The sequence below is a fragment of the Lethenteron reissneri genome, chromosome 56 (assembly GCF_015708825.2).
Source record: "Lethenteron reissneri isolate LAM-NWPU_2019-01 chromosome 56, ASM1570882v1, whole genome shotgun sequence".
NCBI classification, from domain to species: Eukaryota; Metazoa; Chordata; class Hyperoartia; order Petromyzontiformes; family Petromyzontidae; genus Lethenteron; species Lethenteron reissneri.
The window spans coordinates 4,645,099-4,658,104 of NC_083834.1; the positions used below are offsets into that span (position 1 = coordinate 4,645,099).

Genomic DNA, 13,006 nt, shown 5'->3' on the forward strand with positions numbered 1-13,006 from the left:
TTCCGTTAATATTGTTGTCTTTATGCCTTGCAGGGAAATATGCGGCTCTAGCAGGATCGGTGATTGCAGGGTAAGATGGCTGTTCAGTTCCTGTTATTTTTATGATGTTTGTGAAGATACTTCACTCTAGGTGCTGTTTGTATCAAGTTAAAATATTATACTCTTTGGTTTTTTCGGTAAAGTCACGTAGGTGAAAATAATAATAAAAAAAAGTGAAAACAACTAAATTAAATCACTTTTTTATTTTTTATTCTATTATTATTTTCACCCACGTGACTTTACCGAAAGAACCAAAGAGTGTGGATCCTTGCAGTCACGAAAACTTCAAATCTACAATTAAAATCTTATTTTTGTTATTATATTAGTGTAGTGACTAACTCGGAGACAGTAAGATTGGAGGCACTTCTTTATTAACGAGCCCCATCGGCGCTAGCGCTCTTCATAGTCGGTCCCTCTATTGCCGGCGACGCTACTCAGCCAGGACATTTGGTAGGCTGCCTGACTGGCAGAGGTCGCAAACAGGTTTTGATTCCTTACCCGTACCTGTACCCGGCCGCACCAGGGTCGCAAACGGCTACCCGTACCCGGCCGTACCCGTACCCGGCCGGGTATCGGGTAGGGTACGGGTACCCGATTGCGACCTCTGGGATCAAGCCATGTTGCAGGCGCGGATGGGTTGATTCTAGGAACTTGAATTGTGAGAAGAGACAAGACGTTGGGAAATGAGTGACAAACAGTTACTCACCAGTGACTCACGGCCTACCCGTACCTGGTCGCACCAGGGTCGCAAACGGCTACCCGTACCCAGCCGGGTACGGGTAGCCGGGTATCGGGTAGGGTACGGGTATCGGGTACCCGGTTGCGACCTCTGCTGACTGGTGACGCCCCAAGATGACGAAGATGACGACGACGACGAGAAGAATGGTGACGAAGACTTGAGCAGCACGTCGGGGGGCTGTGTTGTGTGTGTGTGTACACCGGCTGTGTTGTGTGTGTGTGTGTGTACACCGGCTGTGTTGTGTGTGTGTGTGTGTACACCGGCTGTGTTGTGTGTGTGTGTGTACACCGGCTGTGTTGTGTGTGTGTGTGTGTACACTGGCTGTGTTGTGTGTGTGTGTGTACACCGGCTGTGTTGTGTGTGTGTGTGTACACCGGCTGTGTGTGTGTGTGTGTACACCGGCTGTGTTGTGTGTGTGTGTACACCGGCTGTGTTGTGTGTGTGTGTGTGTACACCGGCTGTGTGTGTGTGTGTACACCGGCTGTGTTGTGTGTGTGTGTGCGTACACCGGCTGCGTTGTGTGTGTGTGTGTGTACACCGGCTGTGTTGTGTGTGTACACCGGCTGTGTGTGTGTGTACACCGGCTGTGTTGTGTGTGTGTGTGCGTACACCGGCTGTGTTGTGTGTGTGTGTGTGTGTACACGCAGAGGCTGCGTGTTCGTCGCGTACGAGGCCGCGTCGCTGCGCTTGGCTCTGCAGATCCGGACGTCGGCCGTGGACGTGGAGAAGCTCAAGTCGTACATCTACATTGACACGGAGTCACCGCTGCCCCCCGGGAACCAGGGTCCGCTTGCTGCCCTCACTCACTTGCGCCGATTCTTCTCGAGAACTGGGGGGAGCGGTGGAGGCGTGGGAGGGAGGTTGGGCTGGGTGGGGCTGGGGCAGAGGTCGCAACCGGGTACCCGATACCCGTACCCTACCCGATACCCGGCAACCCGTACCCGGCCGGGTACGGGTAGCCGGGTACCCGTTTGCGACCCTGGTGCGGCCGGGTACGGGTACGGGTAGGCCGTGAGTCACTGGTGAGTAACCGTTTGTCACTCATTTCGGGTAGGGTACGGGTACGGGTAGGGAACGGGTACCCGTACCTGGCCGGGTACGGGTACGGGTACCCATTTGCGACCCTGGTGCGGCCTGGTACGGGTACGGGTAGTGAACGGGTACCCGTACCCGGCCGGGTACGAGTACGGGTACCCATTTGCGACCCTGGTGCGGCCGGGTACAGGTACGGGTAGGGAACGGGTACCCGTACCCAGCCGGGTACGGGTACGGGTACCCATTTGCGACCCTGGTGCGGCCGGGTACGGGTAAGGAAACAAAACCCGTTTGCGACCTCTGGGCCAGGGTTAGGAATATAATTAAGCTGTCCCTGAATTTAAACTCCCCAAGTCGGCCTGCCGCCACATCTGCAACACTCAAACCATCCTGCTGCTGCCTGCTGCACTGATTTGTTTCAAGTTCAAGTTCATGTATTAGGTATAGAGCCTTGTGAGCCATTCGGCTCTTGAATCGGGTGCAACCGCAACAAACAAAAAACAAAAACATGAACAAAAAACATCTTAAAGTGAATATGTGACTGAGTGCAAACAGAAAATCCATAGAAAAGACAGCAGAATATTGCAGAAAAAAATCACCGCACATCAACGCTTCTGTTACCTCGACTCAACAGGGACGTTTTATGTCTGCCGGTTGAGTCGCCCTTGGAAAAAGAGCTTGGCTTTACTCAGGAAATAAACTTCTGATTCATATCAATCTTTTCATGCCCCACCCTTTCCTTTTTAGACCGCCTCCTCTGAATGCCCCACCCTTTTACTCTATTGGCTCCCAGCTCCTTTCCATTTTAGGTCCCACCCCCTTGTTCTTTAGGCCCCGCGTCTTTCCGTTCAGACGCCGCCGATTCGGCATTGAGACGTCATCTGTTGCGTGGGCCGCACACTCATCTGCTGCATGCCTTGGGATCAAAGTGGCAGAGGAGTTGGTGGTGGTGGTGGTCGCGATGAATCTGAACGCCGTGTCTACGATGTGTGCAGGTCTCCCCGAGCGTGTGAGGACCGGCCTACACAGGCTGCGGCGGAGGCTGTACGAGGCCACGCTCGGGAGGCTGTGGAAGCCGCTGGATGGTGAGTCTCTCCCAGAGTACTACGAGCTTGAAACGATATTGAGTGTGCAGTTCGAGTTCACTTCGAGGGGACTGGGCAGGTCAGAGGTCAGAGCGCCGAGCTGGAACCGCCGATATCCTCGGTTTGGGCCCAGGATCATGGCCAGCGCTTGAACCAGGTTCTGAAACGTGGTAAGGTAGTGGTCTCAACCCAGTCGATGACAATTGCACAAAAATTATCCAGTAAAACCTTGGATTGCGAGTGACTTTGTCTGCGAGTGTTTTGCAAGACGAGCTAAATTTTGAAAATAAACAAGCAAATGGCATCATAAGCAGTTTATGGATAATTCACACGGCAGTGTTAACCACGGCGGCCTGCCAGATTCGAACCGCGAACCTCCGCAACAAGCGGGGAACCGCGCTGCCGGTGGGCTCTGTGACCATCCACTCAATCAACGCATCGGCACTGCCGTAACAATGCGGTGAAAACTTGGATTGCGAGATTTCAAGAACACAGGATGAGATGTTACTATCGTTTGTGCAAGCACTTCCAAGAGTTCATGAACAGTGAGCCTGGTGAAATTTGGGGAGCGCATCGTCAGTAGTGTACCTTTGGTTCCTAGGGTGTTTCGGCCTTTCACACATATTCAGATTCCAAAGAACACAGGATGAGATGTTACTATCCTTTGTGCAAGCACTTCCAAGAGTTCATGAACAGTGAGCCTGGTGAAATTTGGGGAGCGCATCGTCAGTAGTGAACCTTTGGTTCCTAGGGTGTTCCGGCCTTTCATACTATACACCCTCCCCAAAGGCGGCCAGCGACAGGGTGATCAATCCTACGCTTGCGTCCCATTCCCAATTAGTCATAGGAGTTGCCTTGTTGTTGATAGCCAACATCCCATGGGACTATGCATGGCAGGGGTGTCCTCCTCCCTGAGTCAAGCATTGTTGACTGCATTCCTCCTGGCCCTCTCACTTTGGGGCCCAGCTGGGGTCTTTCCTCTTCATCCAGAGCCACTGACTGCTGCCTTCTGCCGCCTCCGATACAGCTCTGATTGCCGAACGCTGATCTGCGAGTGTCTTGCAAGACGAGCAAATTTTTAAAATAAATATTAATTTGCTAAACGAGCGAGGTCTTGCAACGCGAGCAGTACGTACAGTATACGCTTTAAATTTCGATTTAAAGCTTTCGTGACTGCAGGGATTCATCTTCTTGGTTCTTTCGATAAAGTCATCACGTAGAAGGGAAGTAATAAAATAATAAAAATAAAACATAATAAAATAATTCTCACGACGTTTCGGCCACAACGCAAGCAGCCGTCCTCAGGTGAAGAACAGGTCTATCGAGGCGACAGCGTCTGAATGAAACAGCACCATGCCGAGCATCACGTGATCACAACTGATGTACGAGTGCTTTGGATTACAAACGCGTTTCCGGAAAGAATCATGCTCGCAATCCAAGCTTTGACTGTAGTGAATTTGTTTTTTGGCCAAATTTGAATGAATTCTTCCTAAGTTATGGGTCTGCGAATTTCAATCACGGTCCCTGCTTGCGGCTCGTGCCTTGTCCCCGACGGAGTTGCAAACTGGTGTGACCGCTGCTGTTCTTGGATGTTGACTCTTGGTTCTTTCGGTAAAGTCACGTAGAATTTAAATAATAAAATAATAAAAATAAAACATAATAAAATAATTCTCACGACGTTTCGGCCACAACGCAAGCAGCCGTCCTCAGGTGGAGAACAGGTCTGTCGAAGAGACAGCGTCTGTCTCCTTATTATTTCCATTCTACGTGACTTTACCGAAAGAACCAAGAAGATGAATCCCTGCAGTCACGAAAGCTTTAAATCGAAATTTAAAGCGTATACTTTACGTACTGCTCGTGTTGCAAGACCTCGCTCGTTTATCAAATTAATATTTATTAAAAAATTTTGCTCGTCTTGCAAGACACTCCCAGACCAAGTCACTCGCAATCCAAGGTTTTACTGGATAATTTTTGTGCAATTGTCATCGACTGGGTTGAGACCACCACCATTTTCTCCTCGCCCCCCTTCCCCCCCTCGCCATCTTCTCTCGCACCCCCACCCCCCTCCTTTCCGCGCCTCCAGACATTCTTCCTGGCGCCAACGAGGACGACAGGAGGCTGTGGCAGCTGCTGCAGAAATCCCGCTCTGCCCAGCGGTCAGAGAGGCTGCAGGCCGTGCGGGAACTAGCGTCTGCCCACCACTGGCCCGGTACTGGCACCGCCCTGCACGACGCTCGCCGGCACGTCGGCGCGTTTCGTGACACGTAGCGACGATGGTGACCGTGATAATTGTTTTTTTACCCTTTTATATGGTAAAAAACTAACACCATTTTTACAAGGAGTCATGTTAGCATTGACCTGCGGTCGGAATGAAAACAAAAAACACAACTCTGATAATGTCATTGAAATTGATTGGTCTACACCCGAGACAGCTTTCCTTAGAGCCGAGTCTCACATGGTGTTGGACCAGATGACGCCAAAAGGCGCACAACTCAAAGACAATGCACCGTCAGAGTATGAGAGCTCTGGGTAATCATTCACACCATTGGAACCTCCTTTGCCAGTAGCAAAATATGATAAAAAAATGTTACCCTTTTATCTGACAACTAAACTGACACCTTTTCTACAAGGAGTCATGTTAGCATTGACCTGCGGTCGGAATGCAAACAAAAAACACATCTCTGATAATGTAGGCACTGTCCTTGAAGTTGATTGGTCCACACCCGAGCCAGCTTTTCTTAGAGCCTAGTCTCACATGGTGTTGGACCAGATGATGCCAAAAGGTGCACAACTCAAAGACAATGCACCGTCAGAGTATGAGAGCTCGGGGTAAGCATTTACACCATTGGAACCTCCTTTGCCAGTAGCAAAATATGATAATTGTTGTTTTACCCTTTTATCTGGCAACAAAACTGACACCTTTTTAACAAGGAGTCATGTTTGCATTGACCACAATACCTGCGGTCGGAATGCAAAAAAAAACACAACTCTGATAATGTATGCACTGTCCTTGAAATTGATTGGTTCACACCCGAGACAGCTTTTCTTAGAGCCTAGTCTCACATGGTGTTGGACCAGATGACGCCAAAAGGCGCACAACTCAAAGACAATGCACCATCAGAGTAAGAGCGCTCTGGGTAAGCATTTACACCATTGGATCCTCCTTTGCCAGTAGCAAAATATGCTAATAGTTTTTTTACTTTTTTATCTGGCAACAAAACTGATACCTTTTTAACAAGGAGCCATGTTTGCATTGTAAAAAGGTTTCAGTTTTGTTGCCAGATAAAAGGGTAAAAAACCAATTATCATATTTTGCTCCTGGCAAAGGAGGTTCCAATGGTTACCATGGCGACGCGTGGCGACGATAGTAACGTTGGCAACGCGTGGTGACGATGTTGCAGATTACCAGTACAGGAACGTGGCCCAGGCAAGCGACGCACGGACCCTGGTCGGCCTGGCTCGATCCAAGGACGTGGACTTGAGATTTTTCCTCCCTCCTGCCCCTCTGCTTCGTTCGGACACCGTGAGCTCCCTCGCACCTCGCGCGCCCCCCTCGCATCCCGCGTCTGCCGGTCGTCTCGGTCTGTCCTGTGACCTAGGCGGGCAGTGAGCCTTCCCACACTTCACTTGGCGTCAAGGTGCAAACGGCAAAGATCCCCCGTATAACCTTGAATAGACTGTTCGGGCAAGTGCTGTTGAGCGAGTGGTACCTCATGAGGCCTCCTTTGCCAGTACCAAAATATAATTATAGGGTTTCACCCTTTTTTCTGGCAACAAAACTGAAACCTTTTTACAAGGAATCATGTTTACACTAACCACAATACCTGCGGTCAGAATGCAAACAAAAAACACACTGATAATGTATGCACTGTCCTTAAAATTGATTGGTCCACACCAGAGACAACTTTCCTTAGAGCCTAGTCTCATACGGTGTTCGACCAGATGACGCCAAAAGGCGCACAACTCAAAGACAACGCACCATCAGAGTATTGAGAGCTTGGGATAAGCATTTAAATCATGAGGCCTCCTTTGCCAGTACCAAAATATAATAATAGGGTTTTTCCCCTTTTTTCTGGCAACAAAACTGAAACTCTGCGTTGTCTATTTTTACGAGTGGTACCTATGAAGGCCGACACGGCGCACGAGGGGGTGGGTGGCCAAAACCACGCCGGGCCACCTGTCATGGTGCGCCTAGCTGACACAAGCACCGTGGTGATGTCACCGCCACTTTGTGTTGAATGGCGAGTCTTGTTGGTGGCGCTGGTGGCGGTGGCTGCAGTGGCTATGGTGATTGTGGTTGTTGTTTTGGTGGCGGTGGTCATGGTGTTGTTGCTGGCATTTGTGGTGGTGGTGGTGGTGGTGATGATGATTGCGGTGTTGGTGGTGGTGACTTGGCGGTGGTGGCGGTCGTGGAGGTGGTTGCAGTGGTTATGGCGATTGTAGTGGTGATGATGGCGGTGGTTGCAGTGGCTATGGTGTTTGTGGTTGTTGTTTTGGTGGCGGTGGTCATGGTGTTGTTGCTGGCATTTGTGGTGGTGGTGGTGGCGGCAATGGTGATGATGATTGCGGTGTTGGTGGTGGTGACTTGGCGGTGGTGGCGGTGGTGGAGGTGGTTGCAGTGGCTATGGCGATTGTAGTGGTGATGATGGCGGTGGTTGCAGTGGCTATGGTCTTTGTGGTTGTTGTTTTGGTGGCGGTGGTCATGGTGTTGTTGCTGGCATTTGTGGTGGTGGTGGTGGTGGTGGCAATGGTGATGATGATTGCGATGTTGGTGGTGGTGATGTGGCGGTGGTGGCGGTGGTGGCGGTGGTTGCAGTGGCTATGGTGATTGTGGTTGTTGTTTTGGTGGCGGTGGTCATGGTGTTGTTGCTGGCATTTGTGGTGGCGGTGGTGGCAATGGTGATGATGATTGCGGTGTTGGTGGTGGTGACTTGGCGCTGGTTGTGGTGGTTATGGTGATTTTGGTTGTTGTTTTGGTGGCGGTGGTCATGGTGTTTTTGCTGGCATTTGTGGTGGCGGTGGTGGTGGCAATGGTGATGATGATTGTGGTGGTGCCAATGGTGACGGTGGTGGCAAAGGTGATGATGATTGTGGTGTTGGTGGTGGTGACTTGGCTGTGGTGGTGGCAATGGTGATGATGATTGTGGTGGTGGCGGTGGTGACGGTGGTGGCAATGGTGATGATGATTGCGGTGTTGGTGGTGGTGACGTGGCGGTGGTGGCGGCGGTGGTGGCGGTGGTGCCGGCTGCATCGTCGTCGCTGCTGCTGCTGCTGGTGACTTGCTGGCGCGGTGGGCTGCAGGGCCCTTCCCCTGCCTTGGCCGAGGAGCTGCGAGCCCTGGTGGCTGCTCTCCCGCAGCGGAGCGAGGACTCCTGCCTGCGCTACTTCACATCGCTGGCGCTTAGGGATGGCTACGAGCACGTGGAGGCACAGAGGGTACGGTCGCCTACACCGCCGCGGCACACGGCATCGCCGTTAACTCATCGCCACAGTGGCTCGGAGATGTTCACTCCCTCGCCTGGTATACAGGAGGTCGTGGGTTTGATCCCGACCCTGACGCCTGCTGCTGTATATTTGGAGTTTGCGTGTCTCTCTCTCTCATCATCATCATGGTGGCTCGGAGATGTTCACTCCCTCGCCTGGTATACAGGAGTTCGTGGGTTCGATCCCGACCCTGACGCCTGCTGCTGTATATTTGGAGTTTGCGTGTCTCTCTCTCATCATCATCACGGTGGCTAGGAGATGTTAACTACCTCGCCTGGTGTACAGGAGGTCGTGGATTCGATCTCAACTTTGACATCTGCTGCTGTATATTTGGAGTTGTGGTGGTGGGTGGTGGGTTGTCGTGGTGGTGGGTGGTGGTGTGTGGTGGGTTAGGTAGTGGTGAGTTGGTGGTGGTAGTGCCGAATGTGGCGGTGGTCATGGTGGCTGGTGGTGATGGGAGGTGGTGCCGAGTGTGGTGGTGGTCATGGTGGGTGGTCGTGGTGGTGGGTGGTGGTGCGTGGTGGGTTGGTAGTGTTGAGTTGGTGGCGGTGGTGCCGAGTGTGGTGGTGGTCATGGTGGGTGGTCGTGGTGGTGGGTGGTGGTGCGTGGTGGGTTAGGTAGTGTTGAGTTGGTGGCGGTGGTGCCGAGTGTGGTGGTGGTCATGGTGGGTGGTGGTGGTGGGTGGTGTTGCGTGGTGGGTTAGGTAGTGGTGAGTTGATGGTGGTGGTGGGTTGTCGTGGTGGTGGGTGGTGTTGCGTGGTGGGTTGGTAGTGTTGAATTGGTGGTGGTGGTGGTGATGGGAGGTGGTGCCGAGTGTGGTGGTGGTCATAGTGGGTGGTGGTGGCGGTGATGGGAGGTGGTGCCGAGTGTGGTGGTGGTCATGGTGGGTGGTGTTGGTGGTGGTGATGGGAGGTGGTGGCACTGGCACGTCCCGTAGCCCACGATGTCTCCGTTGTGCCCCGGCGTGCAGGATGGCCCGGGCTGCTTCGAGACGAGCGAGTTCCTCTACGCACAGACGCTCAGCTCGCTGGCGCCCGAGCGCGCCGAGGCCTTCTGCCTGCACGCTCTGCTGCACCATTCCATGGTGAGCGCCGCAGTTAGAGCTCATGCGGGCGGTGGGGGTGGTGTGTGGTGGGGGCTGGGTGGTGGAGGTTGTGGGATTTGTGGGGGCTGGGGGGTTTGCGGGGGTAGGGAGTTGGGAAGTGGGGGGTGGGGGGTGGGAGGTGGGGGGTGGTGTGTGGTTGGGATGTGGGGGCTGGGTGGTGGAGGTTGTGGGAGGTGGGGGGTGGTGTGTGGTTGGGTGGTGGGGGCTGGGCGGTTTGTGGGGGTAGGGGGTGGGAGGTGGGGGGTGGGGGGTGGTGGATGAGTGGATGAGGGAGTGGGTGGGTGAGTGAATGGGTTCGTGGACGAGTGAGTGGGTGGGTGAGTGAATGAGTTCGTGGATGAGTGAGTGGGTGGGTGAGTGAATGGGTTCGTGGACGAGTGAGTGGGTGGGTGAGTGAATGGGTTCGTGGATGAGTGAGTGGGTGGGTGAGTGAATGGGTTTGTGGATGAGTGGACGAGTGAGTGGGTGGTTGAACGGACGAGTGGGCGAGCGATTGACCCACCTCCATCGCTAAGGTGGTCCCACCTCCACCTCTGCAGCTGCCGGGCCACGGTAAGCTCATGGTGGACCGTGGCGCCCTGCAGCTGCTGCTGAGGCTCTACCTGGCGCGGCGCGACCCGGCGCGCAAGGTGCAGCGCCGGGTCACTCGCATCCTGGGCAACCTGGCCGCGTGCCCGGAGCTGCACGGACAGATCCACCAATCCGGTGAGTGCATGCGGAACGACTCGGTGCCGAGCCACTCGCCGCGCACTTTGCCTCGCGACGCAATCGGCCCGGTGCTCGGGGACCAGAGGTTGCAACCGGGTACCCGATACCCGTACCCTACCCGATGCCCGGCTACCCGTACCCGGCCGGGTACGGGTAGCCGTTTGCGACCCTGGTGCGGCCGGGTATGGGTACGGGTAGACCGTGAGTCACTGGTGAGTAACCGTTTGTCACTCATTTCCCAACGTCTTTTCTCTTCTCACAATTCAAGTTCCTAGAATCAACCCCCCACCTGCGCCTGCAACATGGCTTCATCCCAGAGGTCGCAATCAGGTACCCGATACCCGTACCCTACCCGTTACCCGGCCGGGTACGGGTACAGCCGGGTACGGGTACGGCCGGGTACGGGTACCCGTTTGCGACCCTGGTGCGGCCGGGTACGGGTACGGGTACGGAATCAAAATCCGTTTGCGACTTCTGTCGGGGACAGCTACGAGCACGTGGAGGCACAGAGGGTACGGCCGCCCAAACCGCCACGGCCCAAGGCGTCGTCGTTAACATCTCGCCACAGTGGCTCAGAGATGTTAACTACCTCGCCTGGTGCAGAGGAGGTCGTGGGTTTGATCCCGACCCTGACGCCTGCTGCTGTATATTTGGAGTTTGCGTGTCTCTCTCGCTCATCATCACGGTGGCTATGAGATGTTAACTACCTCGCTTGTCATACAGGAGGTCGTGGGTTTGATCCCGACCCTGACGCGTGCTGCTGTATATTTGGAGTTTGTGTGCCTCTCTCCCTGCGGTCACGTGGATTTTTCTCCGGGTCCTCCGGTTTTTCCTCCCACAATTAGAATCGACGTGACGCGTTTAGATTATTTGGCTGCTTCGTTGGGTTATCGTTTGTGGCCAGGTTGCTGTTGATAAAGAGTTACATAGGTCGGTAGGCCTTACCTGGTAAAATAAAAGTAGTTCATGTCGTAAAATTTCGATTTAAAGCTTTCGTGACTGCAGGGATTCATCTTCTTGGTTCTTTCGGTAAAGTCACGTAGAGGGGAAATAATAAAGTAATAATAAAAAACATTTACAAAATTTTTTAATTTTTTAATTTTTTTATTTCCCTTCTACGTGACTTTACCGAAAGAACCAAGAAGATGAACCCAGTCGTTCGTAAAAGTTGAAGGCGGTATAGTACTATAGTAATAGAGCGAGTGCAGAATCACTGAGCTGGAATTGATAGCTTGAAAGCATTTAGCGCCCTTGAAAGTGCGGGGCCTGTAGCATATGTAGCTATACTCTTTGGTTCTTTCGGTAAAGTCACGTAGAAGGGAAATAATAAAATAAAAAAAATAAATCATTATTTTATTATTTCCCTTCTACGTGACTTTACCGAAAGAACCGAGAAGAGTTGAAGTCGTAGTTTAGTAGTGTGTGATACTGACGGTTCTGCCCGTGATGCTGCTGGCGCTGTATGCGTGCCGGCGCTGCAGGCTGGCTGCGGCCGCTGGTGGAGATGTCTCAGAGTCCCCGGGTGGTGCAGGCGTGCCACGCAGCACGGGCCCTCGCCAACCTGGACAGGGAGACGGCGCACGGGACCCTGATGGAGGGAATGTTCCTGCTGCACCCTCTACACCGCAGCAGGTGACTGCTGCAGCACCGCTACATCGCAGCGCCAATGCACAAATGCACCACTACACCACTGCACCGTTGCACCACTGCATTACTGCACCACTGCACCACTGCACCACTGTATCACTGCATTACTGCACCACTACACCACTACACCACTGCACCACTGCACCACTACACCACTGCACCACTGGACCTCTGCATTACTGCAATACTGCACCACTACACCACTGCACCACTGCACCACTGCACCACTACACCACTGCACCACTACACCACTCACCACTGCACCACTGCACCACTCACCACTGCACCACTCACCACTGCACCACTACACCATGCACCACTGCACCACTCACCACTGCACCACTGCACCACTGCACCACTCACCACTGCACCACTGCACCACTACACCATGCACCACTGCACCATGCACAACTACACCGCTGCACCGCTGCACCGCAGATCCTTCACGGTGGTGTTGGTGTGATCACCAGTGAGGAGGTGGTGGTGGTGATGGCGGTGGTGTTTTTGGTGTGTTCACCAGCGAGGCGGTAGTGGTGGTGGTGTGTTCACCAGCGAGGCGGTAGTGGTGGTGGTGTGTTCACCAGTAAGGTAGTGGTGGTGGTGTATTCACCAGCGAGGCGGTAGTGGTGGTGGTGTGTTCACCAGGGAGGCGGTGATAGTGGCGGTGATAGTGGCGGTTGTGTGTTCACCTGTGAAGTGGTGGCGTCGGCGGCGTTGCTTTCTTCACCAGTGAGGAGGTGTCGGCGGATGTGCTCTTTGTGCACGGCCTCCTGGGAGGTGGCTTCAAGACGTGGCGGCAGCAGGACGTGGAGGCGGCACCCTCCGAGGAGGGCCCCGAGAGCGAGGCCTACACCCACTGCTGGCCCAAGGTCGCGACCCCGTGCCCGTGCAGGCAGGAGTGCCCACTCACTCACTGACACCGACTAACACACTCGCTCGCTAACACTCAATCTCGCTGTCACTCTCGAACTCTCACACTCACTCACTCTCACTCACTCTTACACTCGCTTACTCTCACAGTCACTCTCACAACAACAACCGCCATTCGCCACTAAGTGGTGGTGACGTCACCACGGCGCTTGTGCCAGGCCATGTGCATCTTGAGGCCACGTGAAGTGTCGAACGCCTGCTGGCAGGAGGTCACGGGACAGACACAGGTGCCAT

At 53.6% G+C, this 13,006-nt stretch overlaps 1 protein-coding gene across 2 annotated transcripts in view; it reads left to right on the plus strand.

Moving 5' to 3' along the window:
- The window catches only part of SERAC1 (serine active site containing 1), a 34,975-nt gene that overhangs the window by 6,664 nt on the left and 15,305 nt on the right, over nucleotides 1-13,006 (plus strand). For both annotated transcript variants that reach the window (XM_061574687.1, XM_061574688.1), the window contains exons 3-12: nucleotides 34-70; nucleotides 1,426-1,562; nucleotides 2,809-2,898; nucleotides 4,982-5,107; nucleotides 6,300-6,421; nucleotides 8,200-8,334; nucleotides 9,353-9,466; nucleotides 10,027-10,192; nucleotides 11,677-11,827; nucleotides 12,573-12,711. In XM_061574687.1, the coding sequence (XP_061430671.1) occupies nucleotides 34-70; nucleotides 1,426-1,562; nucleotides 2,809-2,898; nucleotides 4,982-5,107; nucleotides 6,300-6,421; nucleotides 8,200-8,334; nucleotides 9,353-9,466; nucleotides 10,027-10,192; nucleotides 11,677-11,827; nucleotides 12,573-12,711 (1,217 nt within the window). The remainder of the gene's footprint in view (nucleotides 1-33; nucleotides 71-1,425; nucleotides 1,563-2,808; nucleotides 2,899-4,981; nucleotides 5,108-6,299; nucleotides 6,422-8,199; nucleotides 8,335-9,352; nucleotides 9,467-10,026; nucleotides 10,193-11,676; nucleotides 11,828-12,572; nucleotides 12,712-13,006) is intronic.